Genomic DNA, 17,137 nt, shown 5'->3' with positions numbered 1-17,137 from the left:
GACCAAGCCTAGGTTGGGGTTGAAGCGCTTTACTGCAGGGTAGGGAGAAGGGGGCTTTAAATTATTCACTTAAATAAAAATAAGGAGGGGCAGGAGGAGAGGACCCCCAGCCCTCACCCCTCAGTCCCTCTGCTGTGCCTCTGGACAGCAGTTACACAGGCATGGCCCCCCTGCCCCTCAGTCCCTCTGCTGTGGCTCTGGACAGCAGTTACACAGGCATGGGCATCTCGTTATACTCATCCACACCTTCACACTCGTCAAACACTGGCTCTGCCTCATTAGCATCCAGCTGTGAGGAGACAGAAAGGAGGGAAGGGTTGACCTTTATGGAATCATAGGAGAGAGGACTGGAAGGAAAAGAGAAGAGGGTGAGGGTTGCTTACACATTTCATTTCTCGCTCAGTGAAGATTCGGGTAAGTACCACCATGCGCAAAGGCACTGTGAGGATGAGGATGAAGGGGAAGGCCAGGGAAGCGGCTGTGGACATGACCGCCCAAAGCAGGGCCAGGCAGAGCAACTGCAAGGCAGTGAACAGGTGCATCCGCATGGTCCGAACCTGGAAGCAGAGATGAGGTGAGCCTAGACATACATCCCAGCCAGCCAAAAGGAGGGGAGTGTCCTTCCCCTCCCCCTAGGAGATGAGGTACTACACTACGAGGATTTCCAGATCTCTGTACAGGCTGGCCAAGGCTGCCCTCAGTGCAGGAACTAACCTTTTTGACATAGGTGACATCTGGATGGTGTTTGGGCGGCATGAGCAGCAGGTGCAGCCGCTCGTAGAACTGGATCCCATTGAGGGAGGTAACTCCCATGTACAAGAAAATGCCAAAGAGCACAGCCAGGGGGATCTGCCGCAGGAGGTCCCCAATGACCATGGAGAGGCCTGGGAAAAGGGAAAAAAACAGTTGGTCCCCTCCATAGTAAACCTGGGCCCCCCCCCCCCCATGGAAGGTGAGGTTCAGAGAATGGGCGGCATACCCACAAGCAGGGCCACCAGCAGCCCTGTCACACGCTGTTCCTTGACTTCCTGAATCTTGGGTTTGTCCCCAGGTGCCACAGCCTTGCTCATGACAGTAAGTGCATTGGCATGAGTGACAGAGCGGACAGTGGCAGCAGCCAACCAAGGCAGGCCAAAGAGGGCACAGATGCCACCCATGGCTACAATGAGCAACAGGTCGAGATGGAAGCCAGAGCCTTTCTGCAGCATCCTCTCTTTCTTGGAGATGATCAGCCTGGGAGGAGGGAGGCATTGTGAAACCTAGGCTACTTGCAGCATGGGAGATCCTAGCATTCCAGCATGGCCCAGCTGGCTCTGGTGGATTCTGTCCATCCCCCTGGGACTGGACCTCCGTAACAGAACTTTTGTCCTCAGTCTGAACCTTCAGGATTTCTCCTAGCAAGCCCTGCTAGGAGCCTACAATGCCTGTTGCCTGTGCCCTGTCCAACCCCAGCTAACATCAGTGACGTTTCTGTTACCTAGAAAAGAAGCTAGTTGGCCTGGCATTCAGGGCCCAATGGCAGTAGGTCCTACATTCCTGCATCTGAGAGGACCCTGCTCCCTTAGCTAGGATGGCTCACGTGGTGATCTGTGTCTCCATGAAGATGAGGATGAACACCAGAACAGCAGGCAGCAGGCTGGCCACCATCATCCACACAGGGAAGGGGGTCTTTTCTCCGAGGGGGTTGATGACCCAGCCCCGCTTGTCTGGGGCTGTCACTGAGAATCCGCTGGGCACACTCAGCTTCTGCAAGGCAGGGATAATGTGCTGTTACATGGAAGGTACTCAGTGGAACACCAGAACAGACGGGATGGAAACAGCCCATGCCTTACCTGGGTGTAGGTGTCCTCAATACTGTAATCCACAAGCACCATGATGAGGATCGCGATGGGCACCCCAAAGTCCCCAATTACCCGCCGGATCTAAGAGGGCAAGCACCATGCTCAGAGGCCTTCATCCCATGCAATTCCCCAATACTTCCAAGCCAGCCTTTCCTATCTTCAGCTCCTCCAGTCTGCAAACCCACATACCCGGCCAGGGAAGAACCGGCTGTTCTTGAATTTGCGCAGGAAGAAGGCAATGAAGAAAGTGCCAGCCATTAGCACCAGCGATAGCAAGGCTGTATTGGGCTGGCCCCGGGGCTTCTCCTGCCCAGACTGCCCAGAAGTGCTGCTGTTGTCTGGCACCAGTATGGTTGTTGCCCAAGTCATATTGCTGCTGCTGCTGCTGCTGCTGCTGCTGCCTGCCTCTGAGTCGTTGGAGCCTGAGCAGCCATGGAGTGGGTGCTCCTGGAAGATCTGGAAAGGTCACATAGGACCTAAGCTGGGGCCAGGTTGGATGTTGGTGGGCTACAGCCTGCCTTCTAGAAACTTGTCTTAGCAGGTTAAGACAATGACTGAGTGCTTGCTTCAACAGCACATGTACTGAAACTGGACACAGAGAAGATCAGAATGGCCCTGTACAAGGGATGATACGCAACTCTACAGTGTTCCATAATTTTAAAAACTTGATCAAGTCTATTTTAAGTTAACACTAAATCATTACCTCAAAAAAAAAAAATAAGGTTACCATCACAAATTCACATGCACAGGGTGTGAAATGTATGGAAACTACTTTCAGTTAACTTAGTTCATTGGTTTTTGCACCAACATTACTTTTTTTCTTTTGCTTTCTATTTATTTAGTGTGTGAATGTATGCATGCATGTATGCACATAGGTATGTATGCATGCATGTATGTATGTGTGTGGGCATGCATGTGCCACCCATGGAACCCATTGTAGGGGTTGCAATGACTTTTGGGAACCAGTGCTCCTACTATTAGGTGGGTCCCAAGGATCAAATTCAAGTCATCAGGCTTGGTAGCAAGTAATTTCACCCAGTGGGTCATCTTGCTGGCCCTCTACCAATATTTCATTTTCCCTTTTCGAGACAGCCCTGGCTGGCCTGGAATTCACTATGTAGACTAGGCTGATTTCAAACTCACAGTGACCTACCAGCCTCTGCGTCCTCTGATGGAGTGCTGGGATTAAAGATGCACCACTGCACCCAGCCCCAGTATCTCTTAATGTACTCAGCACATGTTTCTCTGTTAATTTTATGAGTCCCAAAAAACCCAAATTACATTTCTTTGGTTTTTTTGTTTTGTTTTGTTTTTTGAGACAGGGTTTTTCTGTGGAGCCGTGGCTGTCCTGGAACTCACTCTGTAGACCAGGGTTGCATTAAACTCAGAAATATGCCTGTCTCTGCCTCCTAAGTGCTAGGATTAAAGGCATGCACCACCACTGCCCAGCTCCAAACTACATTTCTTTAAGCTTATTTTACTATTATGGCAAAAAGTTTTTAACTTTTTCTGGAGTTAAGAACCAAATGCAGGGCCTTGCTAGGCCAGCACTTTACCCCTGAGGTAAAACTGTAGCCCCTATTTTGGCATTCTGAGAAGTAACTATCTTCCTCTTCACTGGCCAAAGGCTGCAGGGACCATGTCTTGGAGCAGCTCCTTAAATGTCGGTATCTATGTGTGACAATGTTTCTCTTCACACACGTGCCTGTTCAGAATTTCAGATTTTTTAAAATGCCAAATATTTTCATAGTCACATGTAGGTATCTAGAAAATATTCAGAGATGCTGGAAACCAACTGTTCAGCCTCATGTTGAGCAAGCATGATGTATATAATAAAGAATTTGAGACTGAAAATGAAATCAAAGCAAAGGACCTAGTTGAGACTAGAGAGTGTGGTATAAGCAAGCACAAATCTGCCTCAGACAGAGAAGGGCAGGAGTGGGAGAGCCAGAGCCAAGGCTGGGCTCCAAAGGCTGCTGAGTATACCACCTCTGGGCCCTCGGTTTTACAGTCTTGGATTCTAAGTGTATGTTATCCTTGTTATTAAAAATGTGAATTCGGGGCTAGAGAGATGACTCAGTGGTTAAAAGCACTGACTGCTCTTCAGAGGTCCTGAGTTCAATTCCCAGCAACCACATGGTGGCTCACAACCATCTGGGATCTTATGCCCTTTTCTGGTGTGTCTGAAGACAGTAAATAGTATACTCACATACGTGAAATAAATCAATAAATCTTTTTTTAAAACCTGTAAGTTTTTGAAAAGTTGCTGTGATGTTCAGTGATGAGGCGGCCACAGAAAAGGTGGGTGTGGGGGGTGGGGAGGTGGGAATGGTGGGGGGGGGTTAGGTGGGGCGGAGGCCAGCTGTAGCACTGTCTCATCTCTGCCTGCTGCACTCCCAATGGGCTTCCTGTTCCACCCACCTCCTCCAACCCTCTCTTGACTCCATGTTACTCTGTGCTCATGAACAGACTCCAGGGGATGTCAGAATTTGCCTGGCCTGTAGTCCAGAAGGAAGAACCAAGATACAAGACATATACAGACATAAAATGAGGAAAGCAAGGGCAAGACAGAAGCCAGCAAAATGGCTCAGTGGGTAAAGATGCTAATCTGAGGTCCATCAAAAGGTGAAAGAGTGAGCCAGCTCCCTTGAGTTGTCCTCTGAACTCCACACACACAGATAATAAATAGAACTGAATTAAGGACAAGACAGGATGCCCCAAGTTCCTTTGTATCCCATGCATGCCTACCTTGATCAGCTTATAGAAGGTCTCATAGATGAAGATGAGTGATATGAGGAAGGCAAAGATCTCCTGGGTGAATCTGGAGACAAATCGGACCAGGAAGCTCCCCTCCAGAGCCACCATGAGCAGGGCCAGGAACACCAGCCAGAAGCCAATCCACACTCGGCCCACCAAGTACTCCAACTCGTTGCTACTGCAGAACTGAGCAGGAAAGGTGGGAAGCCCTTAGGGGTGCCAGGAACCATGTCTGGGAAGGACGGTCAAGTAGGACAGAAGGAGCTCTTACCGAGAAGAAGGCCTCCTCGAAGACCAGCAGAGGCCCAGAAAAGCCGATCACCAGCAGGGGCTGAGCCCCCAGCAGGCAGAAGATCACTCCCTGCAGCGCTGTGGACATGATCAGCTCTGACACTCCTATCAGGTCCTTTGTCTTCTCCCCTGGAGGGGAAAAGGAGCAAGCTCAGTATCTGGTGGCCAGGCCCGTGCACACCTGCCACTCCCACTAAAACCTCTCCTTACCCAGTAGCCCCCCAAAGGTGATGGCAGGAGACAGGGCGGCAAAGTAGATGAAAATAACAGCAGCCAGGCACTGGGGGTCAAGTGCATCGCGGAAGTCACTTAGGTAGTGGGGGTAGCGCCGCCGCACGTCACGGATCAGCCCCCCAAAGGGCCGGCCTGTCCTCCGAAGGGGATCATCTTCAGCTGCACCTGCCACCTCTACCATCTGCAGGAGTGCTGCAATCCAGGCCTCCATCAGGGCGCCTGTGGCACCCTCCCACCCACCCCATCAGGCCCTCCTCCATGAATGCAGATCATACTGACTACAGACAGAGACAATGTAGTCGGCTTCTGGTCAGGTGCCTACAGGCCCGTCCACTGCTCAAGAGCTCCCTCCTTAAGCTAGTGTCACCTGGCCCAGGCCTACTTGGGCGGGCGTACCCTTATCTTGGGCAGACTTGGGCTCTAGCCCAGCCCCAGGGGGCAGCAGGCGGCCCTGCTCCTCTCGTTTCTTTAGCATCTGGCGTTGGAAGTGGGCAACAGAACGCAGCAGCTCCTCGCCCTGCACTTCAGAAGGCGGCAGCACAACACTGCAGTCCAGGAAGGCATTGATAGCAGTCAGCAAGTCGTCTCGTTCATCCGCCAGGTAGGCTGCCTCGTGAAATTGCTGCCCAAGCAGATGGGATCAAGGAATAGGGATACAAGAAGGAGGCAGAGGTTGGGAACTGGGGCAGTTACAGGAAAGGGTGGAAGGAAAAACAACTGACCTTGTCAGACATGAGGGTGGAGATGGAACGGCCGATCTCATGGTAGTCCATGTTAGCGCTGCTGGGACCCAGCAGCAAGAACAGGAAGCGCACAGGCACAGGCACCTCTAGCACGGCATCCAGCTCCACAGCCTCCCGCAGCCGCACGAAGGCCATGGTAGGGCGGGAGAGGAACTCCACACAGCCTAGAGATGTGGAACTGCTATGGGCAAGAGCAGGTGGCAGGACCCCTCCAGCTGCTAATACCCACCAGCTTCTCTTCACATACCCACGAGGACCACTGTAGCCTCCGCGTTCTCAGGGATCTTCTCCAGCAGCTTCAGCTCATGCTTGGACTTGGAGCGGGTAATACCTGCAGGTGGCGCTGGGGGTGGTAGCTCACGCTGGGGGACGGGATGGGAGGAACAGGACAGAACTCAGTCCAAGCAGCACCTCCCACATGCCTAGCTGTATTTCACATTGGGTTTGCTCAGACCCTCCTGCCAGCCCCTAGGCAGGACCCATTCCCCTTCACCTCTCTATCCACCTCCAGTCGGGTCTCAGGAACACCACCAATGAGAGGCTCAGTGACATGAGGATCACTCTCGGTCCCCTGGGCATGGTGATGCCCCAGTAGAGAGCCTAGAGAGCCCGCTGAGATGTTTCGGGGGAAGGAGAACTCTTTCTCGTCACTTGGGTGGCTAGTAGACAGAGGACACTGAGCATCAGGAAAGACCACATTGGGGCCAGGGCCAGGCAGGCGGGACGTGACTGGGCTCTCCTGGCCTGAAGGCCATACCTGTGCTTTAGCAGGAGGGCCCGTAGCACATTGGCTCTGTCCTCTGCCTTGATCTGGTCAGAGATGACCATCTGCTCCACCACCTGATGGGCCACCCCAGGCAGGGTCTGCTGATCGAGGTCTAAGAGCACAGCTCCTGCCAGAAGGTGGTAGAGAGAACGTGTCACCCCAGAACCAGTAGCAACAGTGAGGAGCAGATAGGAGGGAGAGTGGGGACAGGCTGGGCAGCCAGGTAGTGTAGGCCAGGGCCTGAACTTGAGTGCCAGCTCTGCTCCTAAAAGCCTCTGCCAACTTATCTTTCTGACCTCTTTGTCCCCATCCTTTCCCCTCCTAGGAATACCACATGAGGCTCACTGAAACTACCACAATTTAGTTATCTGATGCCCTACCCAAGGAGCACCTAGCTTAGGTGACCCAGGGCACCCACTCTAGCTATGTCCTCTTTGAGGTTAGAAAGCTATTCCTGTTATTAACCCAGGGTGCTTCCTCCCCATGATGTTCCCAGGGTCCTGGATCTCCCTCACATTCCAGCTGGCCTGTGGCCTTGTCCACATGGCAACCTGGGATCAACCAAAAGTTCCCAGACTTCTTGCTTCACTTCTGCAAGCCCAGTGGGCTTTCAAAGACATATAGAAATGAAACTCCTTTCAAAAGCTACCAGACACTTATCTGGCAAGGTCAACTTTCCAGAACAAAGAACTAAGGAATAAATAGACAAGTGCTTCTGAGCAGACAAAACAGCCTAAGAGATAAAGCTCTCCCTCTGGCGTTTCACCCAAAGCCCAGAAACCTCACTTGCGGGCTATTCGCTTTCTGTTTGGAAACAATTCCAACAACGGAGATCTCAGTCCTCAGCTGCTTAGAAACAACCTTTCAAAGAACAACTGGGAGTGACTGCCCAACAGGAAGGAGGAAGCAAGTGCACTGGGAGCCCCGCACCTGTGGTTCTTTAGTGAAGTTTAGACAGCCTTACAGGTTAGGTAATATTCCCAAATCCTCTAAGACGTTAGCAGAGGCTGGGTGTGGCGGTACATGCCAGTGATTCCAGGACTCAGGAGGTAATGGCAGAAGGATAAGGAGGTCAAGGTGACTATCAGCTACACAGAGAGTTAGTTCAAAGTTAGTCTGGGGTATTTGAGACATAGCTCTAAAGTAAAACATGCTAACAAGGCATGCCAGAAATTTCAGTCATTTTCCATAAAAATCTTTGCTCTCAAGTCATTTTAGCACCTAAAAAGAGAAGCTTCAGTCATGGAGCTAGAAGCAAAGAGTTCCCGTAGTAGGTAAGCTGAACTGTACCATGGGCCAGAGTCCTGCGGAGCTCCAGGAGGCTCCGGAAGGACAGCGAGGCCACATGAGGCTTCCCCCAGCGCTCGGTCTCCTCTTCTACATCCTCCTCGAATTTTATCCAGCGCGCCGTCTCCCGCCACTGAGGCTCCTGGTTTTTGTCCAACAGCAGCTCGTTCAGCTCCACAAACACCTTGGGACGAGATGAGAAAGTGCTGCAGGAAACAGAGGATGCTGGGAATTGACCTCTGCAGAAGCAGCGGGTCAGGTGACCATGGGCCATGGTGAGGGTGCACAGGCATGCATGGCTGAAGCATCAGATGTGAAGTTCCCTCATCTGTAAAATGTCCATGGCAGACAGAGGACGGAGTCAAATCTGTGAACAGGACCCATAGAGCCAAGTGGAGTCTCCATGCAAGGAAGCCATGGGCTTCTGGAGACCTACACAGGGCTGACAAGACCAGCAGCAGCTGAGTGGTGGAGTATTTCTGTAGTCCCAGTCCTCGGGACACAAGAGTGCTGAGGCAGAAATGCCTTGAGTTTGTGGCCAGTCTGTGGTTCCATCATAAATTCCAAGACAGTCTAGACTACAAAGTGAGACCCCTATCTCTCTCAGCCTCCCTTCTTGAAAAACTGCAAATAAGAATGCCAGGGGACAGCCACCTCTCTAGGACAGTACCAGGGTGGTGGCAGAAAAGGACTTGCTGAGGGTTGGAACAGGCTCTAGCTGGGCAGTAGCCATCTGGGTGGCATGGGTACAACATGACCTTGGACTGGACACTCAGCATAGTTGCAATTTACTATAGTGCTATTATACTTCAATAAAAACATTAAAAACAACACACACTATGCCAAAGTTCAGAGCCCTACACTCTAAGATGGGCAGTGTCCCTAAATAACAAAGTAACCTTGGCCAAGCTTGGAACAGAGTTGGTTTATGGCTGACACCACCTGGCCTACCACCTTCACCAGTTGCTGGAAGAGTCAACTGAGCAGGGAGGTTGGGCTTTGAAAATGAGGTGTTACATGGAGGGAGCCTGAAGGTTCTTCTGTATTTCCTCCTGTAGACCACTTACTGTAGCCGACTGGCTGACCAGCAGGTGTCCAGGGCACACACCTCACTGAAGGCTCAACTGTGAAGCATAGCACCACACACGAGATCATACTGCCCTAAGGATGCAGTCAGGGGGAGGCCATCCCTAGTTGAGGCAGCTCTGGGGCCCCATGTCTGCTCAGTGGAAGGGGAGGAGATGAAGACATGACGTAGACAGGTGTACCTCATGGGGCTTATGCGGGGCCCGTGGCCGTGCCCGAGGTGTGGGGCCAGGCTCTCGACCTTCCCGGGCAGCCTGTGTAGACCCTTTGGCATTCTTCCTCACCAAATGTCGCCGTACCCCAGGAACATCCTCAAATCGGTGACCTGGGGAGAGTAGAGAACTTACTTTTCTCATCCTGTGTCCCACCAAGGATGAGGTCGTTGTAGGCCCCGGCAGCACTCACTTTTCATGAGGTCAAGGTCGGCTGTGGCCAGTGTCTGAGCCTCACTTTCATCAGTAGGGACCCTAGGCAACAGCGCCTGCTCCACCCCTGTCATACTGCCAATTCGTCTTCGCTCCTGAAGGTTGTAACTTCGATGTCCAGGCTGGGCTTTGGTCAAGGGACGCCCCGCAGCACCTCCGTCGTCACCTCCAGCTGTGCCACTGGCCACTGCCACCATCTCCTCCACCAGAGTTCTGCAGATAGAACAGCCATGAGCCCCAAAGACAGCTTCCTCCCTCAGCCTGCCTGGCTTCCACTCCTGGAAGGCAGGCATATGGGAAGACAGGCTCTGACAGCCCACAGCCAGTATCTGAAGCCCTGCTCTAGCCTTTCATAGCGCCACAGCCCCAGGAGTTCCACAGGGTTCACCTGGACAGAGCCCTTCCTCACAATGTGGGCAAAGGCCAGCACTGTTTTAGAAGGTGAGATTTAACCTAGTATTTAGCAACATTCATTCATTCATTCCTTGTCCCTTTAACCTGGAAATGAGCTTTGAAACTGCAGCAGACACCAATGCTTTGCCCCTCAGAGACACTACAGTGAACTCTCTGCCAAGGCCAGCATCCACTCAGCCCATGGCCTTGCTGTGCCAGTCTTGCCTGCTTCTTTCCTTCCTCAGTGCCAGGCTTTCTCTGTGGCTCCCACCTGTCCCCTTGCCAGCCTGGCATGCAGTGAGCCTATGAACTTGCTCTCTAGAGGGGCACCATGCCCTTTATTTCCATAGCACATCACACTGCCTGGTACCCAGAAAACAACAGGTCCGTGATAGTCGTAACCTTGAAGTTTCATTCAAAGTCATTTCCTGCTGGAAGTCTTTTTTGGCTAGTGCACACCACACTCCTATCTACTCCTGGTGCTATCTCTGTGGGAGCTGGGTCACTGGATGGAGTGGTGTTCTGTCTGCTGCCACCTCATGTGGTGACACTTGCTTTCCAAATGGGTGCACTGACAGCTCCAAGAAACAAGAAGGGGCTCCAGCACATACTTTGTCCTTAGTCCAGTGCCTAAGCCTGTGCTGGGGAAGGGGCAGCTTAGATTGCTAAGCCACTATGGAATTCTTACCAAGGCCAGTGAGCCCCATTCTGTCACGCTGTCCCCTCCTCAGCATCTACTCAGCCCATGGCCTTGCTGTGAGGCCTCCCTGGTAATAGGTAGGCCTGGGACCTAGCCTGGTTAGCTCAGGCCCTGCCATCCGTCACACCTCCTCCCTGCTCTAGTGAGGGGACGTCTACTTGGGACACTCAGAGTACAGTGTACTTACCCTGTCTGTGCCCCTTTGCTGGCCCGGGGAGCTGCCTCCTGGTGGGGCGTCTGTGTAGGGGGAGATGGGCTGGTTCTCTCTGTCTTCCTTTCTGTACCTTCATCCTCTTGGAGAAAGAACTGCAACAGGAACCCATATGGAAAGGTAAGGCCAGGCCAGGACCCTGCAGACAGCTCCCCTCCCAGGGGCCTAGGTAACACTGACCTGAACTGCAGAGGGTGTAGTAGCAGGAGATGGTTGTTGTGGGGGAGCTCTGAACCCTTCAGCTTCACTAGCTTCTTCCTCATCTTCCTCCCCTTCCTCAATAGTGGGGGTCTCTCCAGTGGGAGAGGCACCAGGGCGCCTCCGAGGTTTCCGTCCTGGGCCCTGGGGAGTCTTGCGACGGCGGGCATCAGGAGGCAGGTGGGTGGATAGCGGATGATGGATATGGTGGGAGGACTGGCGGTGGTCTGCAAGAAGGAGGGGCTTGGCTGCTCGCAGGCCCAGCCTCCTCTCTGCCACTACTACCCGGCGAATTCACTGTTGGACAGCCTCACCTGACCCCTCAGCCTCCCTTCCCTGTCTGCCTCCTCACATTCAAAGTCTTCCTCTCCATAGCTGCGTCCTGGCTCTTCTCCTCCCCGGGATCCAGCCTCCTGGAGGATCTCCTCGAACCGCTCCACACCTAAGGTACGAAGTTCATCTTCCTCTTGCTCGGGGAACCCAGGTGTTCCGGGGCTCAGGCTCTCTGGCTCTGGCTGAGAAGAAAGCGTGGAAAGAACACATGGGGTTCGCTGGGAATTGTACCCAAAAGCCCTGACCTACTCAGAACCTGAGATCCAGTAATGCCAGCAACCTATAATCTCCAAAACACAAACTGAGTCTCCATGTACAACCTATCCTTTCAAATGCAGGGACCTAATCCCACATCCTCAGCAACTAGGATCTCCCATGCCAGGCTCCAAGCTCCCAAGCATTTAACCCCCTTGTGTGTCTAGTCAGGCCCACACTAGAAGACACCACAGAATTCCTCATCTAGCCCTTCTGCAACCAAGCAGATTGTGAACTTCCCTATTACTGTGGCAGAAGAAATTCCTTTGGCTGGAGGATAACTGCTGAGCCTTAAAAGTAACTTCGGAAGGCATCTATGATAACTGCCCAGAGTGATCTGAGTCAAATCTATCCCTGCCTGGACAGGAATGTACGCTCTTGCTTGCCCAGAAAGCCCCCATCCCCTTCCCTAGCAGCACACATGCCCACCCCGGCAGGGCAGGCAGCACTACCCTCCCCTCACAGCCAGCCGGCCAGCCCCGCCCCTCACCCCACCCCGACTCCCCCCACCTGAGTCATCCTGCGGGAGTGCAGCAGCTGACAGCACCAGCGAGGCCAGTGCAGGCCAGAACTGCAGGAAAGCTCAGCCTGGCTATCTGACCAGCAGCTTGGCCCAGCAGGTCCAGCCCCCTGCCCACCCCACCCCCAGCAGGTTTCAGCTCCAGGCGCCACCACCAAATATTTGCTCAAGAGCTCCAGGACCTGAAGGGCATCAGGACCTCCAAAGTCCAGGGTATGCCGCCCCTTCCGTGGCAGTGCCAGCTGCTACCGCAAGGAAAAGCCAGGGAGGAAAATTGGTCTTGGGGAGACATGCAGGGGTAGAAGTGGGGAACACAGAAAAAAAAAAGCCACCTAGGGCAGGCACGGACAAGGAACTGGAGAAGGGAGGTCCTGCCTAGCCCATCTCTCTGCAGCTCCAGGAGACTATCCCAAGCACTTGCCCCACTTCCAATAGCAGCAGCTGGGCAGCAGGAAGCCGGCGGGCCGGCGGGCGGGGAGGCAGCAGCTGGGGAGCCAGCAAGGCACAGCTCCCGAGGAGCTGGTGGGGAGGGGGAACGGGTCATCTCCTCGAACCTGAGGTCGTAGGAGGAAGTCCATGGCGGCAGGGGTGAACCTAGAAGAAGGGGGAGGGCACCAGCCGGTGTCCCTTCCCAGTCACGTGCCCCGATGGGCCACAGTGACCAATATAATGCGGCTGATTGTGCCACCGGAGTTAATCATTAGACTTCTTAGGAAAATCAGAAGAGGGCCATGTGGGGTAGTGGCCACATTGGGGAGGGGGGAGGGCGGGCCTGGATAGCACGTGGGCCAGGGGCGGGGCCAGTCACTGCAGGCAAGCTCTAACTAGAGCCTTGGTGTGTGTGTGTGTGTGTGTGTGTGTGTGTGTGTGTAGACCTCCTTGGGGGCCTATGCAGTTAAGACCCAATCAAAGTTAACAGGGTTTAAAAGCCAGGGTTCTCAAACTCCTCCAACTACAGCCAAACTATCCTTGACTCCTCAAACAAATGGAGGCCACCCATCCCTCCCCTTTTCCATTTCAGCATCCTCACACACTTTGCAAAGTCTCGGTGTGGATGGCTGTACTTCTCAATCCAGCATAGCCTCCTTTTTTATAGTTTCTACACCCTCACCCCCACCCCGACCTGAACCGTGCCAGAGCACCTCTCTCTGGGCCAGCTCACCTGCGGGCAATGCTTACCGTGTGCAAAGAATCTGCGCCCGAGGCGGGGCGCCTGGGGGCGCTGCTCATGGCCAAATCTTAGCCCTTCTCGCTGTCGCTTCGGCTTTCAGGGCAACAAGGTGGAGGCATAACCTGAGTGGGGGAAAGGGCTAGTCACCATCGCTGAAGAGTAGGCTAGCCCGGGCCCCACTCCAGGAAGGAAAGGAGCCTCAGCTGTCTGCCACTCCCGAGTCTCCGACTGTACAAGATCCTTCTAGACTGTGCTATGAAGGGCCTCACAGTGGCCCCTTAGAGGTAGCAAGAACAAAGAGCAAAGTATGTATAGGAAGAGAAGACCAGAGTTGGGACTGCCAAAAAGTGGCTGGCACAAAGACAGCTGAGAGAACAGACGAAGAGAAAGGGAAGAGGCACACCAGGAGGCAGGAAGGAGTCAAGGCCCAGCCCTGGAAAGAAAGTAGGAGATGAGGGAGGGAATGATAAGGGACAGAAAGATTGGGAGTGAAGGGCCAGGCAGGAAGAGGAACCAGGGCCCCTGGAGGTGAGCCTGAGAGCAGAAAGGGGTGTGGTAGGGAGTGAGACACCCCACAGAGCAAGAGGGGTGTGGAGGCCAGGGCGCTGGCTTCCCAAACAGAAAGGAGGACTAGAAAGAACTTTGGAGAGAACCCAAAAGGGAGAGCAGAGGGCCTGCAAGTACAGAAGGGGTGCTCCCCAAAGGCAGGCAGGCCAGCAGGGCTGCCACCCTAGACATAAGACAGAAACAGCCTCCCCAGTGCAGAACAGGAACCCAGCTCCACGCACTCAGTAGGAAGAACGGAGAAGCTGGACAGCGAGCTTATAATGGGGGAGGGGCACGTGACATCGTCAAGGGGGTGGGCACAGAAACCCTGAGGGGGCAGTCTCTCTATTCCTTCCCTCCCTAGCCCTGGGCCAGGAAAATCTGAGTGGCAGGATGGCAGGACAGCCCTCCTGACGATGACTGTAGGTTGTGAGCTGTGATGGGGGTAGAGGGAACCCAACCAGTGCAAACTGGGGTGCCCATGCACACTGAGGGCACACCCAATGCTCTCTAGAGGTAGCAATGCTAAGCTGCTCAGGTGCTGCTGAGGAAGTGAGGTTGCCTGGTTTATAGCTACCTTGGCAATGAGATGGGGTCAAATAACAGAGGTCTGGGGGGATCAGCCCAGGGTGGGGAGTCTGGGCCACACATTCCTGGCAAGAACTCCAACTCAGCTGACTGCTCTTTCCACCTCCCCCCTAAGCAGGCCTTCAGCCAGGGCCTGTCAGTGTGGGGGAGAGGTGTGAGGGAGGGGACCTGGTCTAGGGGGGGGTATAGGGAATCTGTGTTCACCACCTGCAGGTGCTCACTCCCACCTCCAGGCTTTGCCCTCAGTGTGTTTTACCACCAAGCCCTCCTCCCTCTACCCATGCCCCCCCTCCCTGCTGTTGTAGAATACAAAGCAGCCTCTGTCCAGGGCATCGGTACCGATAATCCTAGTGGGGGCACATTCCCCGGACCAGCCCCGACGGGCCCGAAGGATTAGTGTCTCTCCCCCAGCCCAAGGGATTAGCAGTCCGGACCCCCACTTGGGCATTAACCATTCCCCAAGTGAATTCGTACATTCCACAGCTCTTGGCTGTGGGGCTGGTGGGGGGGGGGCGGAGGGAGTTTGATAAAACGGACCCAGATTTGAAGCAGCGCTCCCTCCACACCCAAGCAAGGAGTTCCCTACAGAAGAGAAGGCAGCCCCCTAGGACTCAAACTTCAGGCTTGTCCTTCCCACCCTCACCCAGCTGCTCCCCCTTCTGTCTGACCTCTTGTCCTGACCTGACCCGCCAACCCTTCTCATGGCTCCATCTCTCAATCCCGAGATCCGGGGAGTTGCGGTCCCAGGCAACCCCCAAAGTGGCGAGTTTCTGGGGCACAGGGTCGTCTGGAACCCGCCCGGGAGTGGGAGAGCGAGCTGAAGGCAGTAGCTCCCTGAGACTACCCGCTCCTGGTGACAGGGGGCGCGGCACCTTGGCTTTAGGTAACTCTTAAGAGGCGGACCACGGAATCTCGCTTCCGACCCGTACTCCCACTCGCCTCCCCATCCTTCTCCCTAAAACCTCGCTCCCTGCGCCCCAGTCCCCGCCCTTTCCTCCAGTTCCACTCCCTCGGCGCCCGAGTCTCCAGTCCCCCCCCCCCCTCCGCGGCCCTCACCCTCCCTCTCCGCCACCTAACTGCTTACCCGCTAGCTCTAGATTTCGTGTCCCGGGGGTCTCCGGGTCTCCCCTGATCCTCCGGAACCCTCGCGCGCTCCCGACGATTTCCCGGTGCCCACCCCGGGGCGCGCCCCCGCCGCTCCCAACTTCTCCCAACTCAACTTTCCCCCGCGCCGCGGGCAGGCCAGCCTCCAGCGTGCGCGCCCCCCGTAGCGCGCCGTGCGCGCCCCCGGCGCGGCTAGCTGAGAGGCGGAAAGCAGACGCTGAGCCTCCGCGGCGGGGGCGCGCTCCCAGGCACAGCCCGACACCGCCGACGCGGCCGGCGCGGCCTTCCGGCTGTTCCCCCCACCCGCGGCGAAGCTCCGGGCTCGCCTTCTCTTAGCTTTAGTGAGCCACCTCTGTGAGGAAAGAAGCCAGCTTTACGTTGGGGATCGAGGACGTGGAGTAGGCCAGGAAATTGAGGTGCAGGGAGTCGAACTACAGATTTTTTTGACGTTAAGGTTCTGCAGAGCCCCCGCCCAAATAACACCACTGAAACACCAAGAAAGCCCCGGTGTCTGCCTGAGAGAATGGGTGGCAGGCGAATATGGAGTAATGAGTGGGTGGAGTTGCGTGGCCGAGACCCTGAACTGATGGAAAACAAGACAACTTGTTGAAGATTCCTCCCTTTCGCTAGAACTACCTCCGGGCTAAATGGAAACCTATTCACAGCCGACACCTCTATTTGAAAGACCCTTGCGTGTCATCATGTTTTCTCAACTAAGTTATCAATTATTTCAGATAAAGAATACACTTTATGCGTCTTCAGTCTGCCACGTGGGCAAATCACAATATTGTTTATGCAAAAGCACTCAGATTTAAGTGACTTAATTGACAAACGGTTAGCGCCTACTCTGGTTCCGCGCTGAGGAATGCTGTTTGGGGCCATTTTCGCCCGGTTCACAGCCCTCAAGAATGCAATCATGAGACAATTAGAGAGTAGTGCAAGAAAATCTATAATCAACTCCTTTATAGGATGAGGTAAAGGCTGCTTGCTGCAAGTGTAGCATCTGTCTGTGGTCTTGCCTGTTGAGGGAAGTAACTGACCTGCCAGTCTTCGTGGGCCACACCCTGGCTGACTCCAGTGGGCCTGCTCTGAAGACTGGGATCTGGGGGACACCCAGGCTCCAGTCAGCTGGCCTCGGCATGTCAAAGTGGAGCCGCTGGAGTCCGGTGGGTTTCGAGACGATAAAATGGGCCCAGCAGAAAGAGGGGACTCTGGCGTGTGTCCTTCCACTCAAATCCAGACTCTAACGGGGCACACCTGTCTCGCTGCCCAGCCCTGTGGTCAGCTGGTCCCTGTGAGGTCATCAGCAGTAAGACATCGCTCAGAATCATTCCCCAATCAGTCCTGGGGTCACCAGGTGGCCTAGGAGAGGTGAAAACTAGTGCTGAAGCTGTCAGGAGGTCGCTGGTGACTCAAAACACTCAACCAGGTCAGAGCCGGGCCAACAGCGCTCGGGATCTAGGCCGTCAAACGCAAACTTCAAGCAGAGAGCACCCCACCCCCACCCTCACTGTATTCTGGAACGCGTAGTCCCGGAGAGGCCCTTTTCTGGAAGGCTGTGAGCACAGAAAAGGAATAATAACAAGAGCGGGGCACACTGGGAGCCTCCGCGCCTTGGCGGAGACGCCCGAAAAGCGGACACGCGATGCTTCCTGGGAGTTGAAGTTTAAGGTTTGCCTCCGCGATGG

General features: G+C 54.4%; 1 protein-coding gene and 1 pseudogene across 6 annotated transcripts; one reads left to right on the top strand and one right to left on the bottom strand.

Moving 5' to 3' along the window:
• Nucleotides 1–13: 13 nt before the first annotated feature.
• Nucleotides 14–17,060, bottom strand: Slc4a2 (solute carrier family 4 member 2). Of its 6 annotated transcripts, none has more exons than XM_021161748.3 (23): nucleotides 16,490–17,060; nucleotides 13,220–13,333; nucleotides 11,285–11,447; nucleotides 10,915–11,159; nucleotides 10,711–10,829; nucleotides 9,411–9,643; nucleotides 9,188–9,330; nucleotides 7,923–8,103; nucleotides 6,624–6,759; nucleotides 6,360–6,525; nucleotides 6,114–6,228; nucleotides 5,846–6,030; nucleotides 5,520–5,745; nucleotides 5,100–5,315; nucleotides 4,870–5,018; nucleotides 4,590–4,784; nucleotides 2,031–2,297; nucleotides 1,833–1,922; nucleotides 1,580–1,746; nucleotides 980–1,233; nucleotides 715–884; nucleotides 384–557; nucleotides 14–289 (listed from the first exon to the last, which is right to left on the bottom strand). In XM_021161748.3, the coding sequence occupies exons 2-23, from the start codon at nucleotides 13,268–13,270 to the stop codon at nucleotides 209–211; spliced, it is 3,726 nt and encodes a 1,241-aa protein (XP_021017407.1). In that variant the 5' UTR covers nucleotides 13,271–13,333; nucleotides 16,490–17,060; the 3' UTR covers nucleotides 14–208. The 6 variants fall into 6 exon arrangements, with proteins under 6 accessions (XP_021017407.1, XP_085692644.1, XP_085692643.1 ...); XM_085836518.1 differs by having other exon boundaries at nucleotides 6,372–6,525; XM_085836517.1 differs by having other exon boundaries at nucleotides 16,707–17,060.
• On the top strand, nucleotides 2,400–2,500 carry LOC115031163 (U6 spliceosomal RNA; annotated as a pseudogene).
• Nucleotides 17,061–17,137: the final 77 nt, after the last annotated feature.

Source organism: Mus caroli, unplaced genomic scaffold (genome assembly GCF_978045245.1).
Source record: "Mus caroli unplaced genomic scaffold, Mus_caroli_1 scaffold_4, whole genome shotgun sequence".
Taxonomy (NCBI): Eukaryota; Metazoa; Chordata; class Mammalia; order Rodentia; family Muridae; genus Mus; species Mus caroli.
This window is presented reverse-complemented; position numbering and strand designations above follow the sequence as displayed.

Coding starts and splice junctions, on each gene's coding strand:
- Slc4a2 (XM_021161748.3), bottom strand. CDS start 13,270: ATGAGCAGCGCCCCCAGGCGCCCCGCCTCGGGCGCAGATTCTTTGCAC. Junction 8,104..9,187: donor CCCCGCATAAGCCCCATGAG/GTACACCTGTCT, acceptor TCTCGTCCCAAG/GTGTTTGTGGAGCTGAACGA. Junction 1,234..1,579: donor ATGGAGACACAGATCACCAC/GTGAGCCATCCT, acceptor CCCTCCTCCCAG/GCTGATCATCTCCAAGAAAG.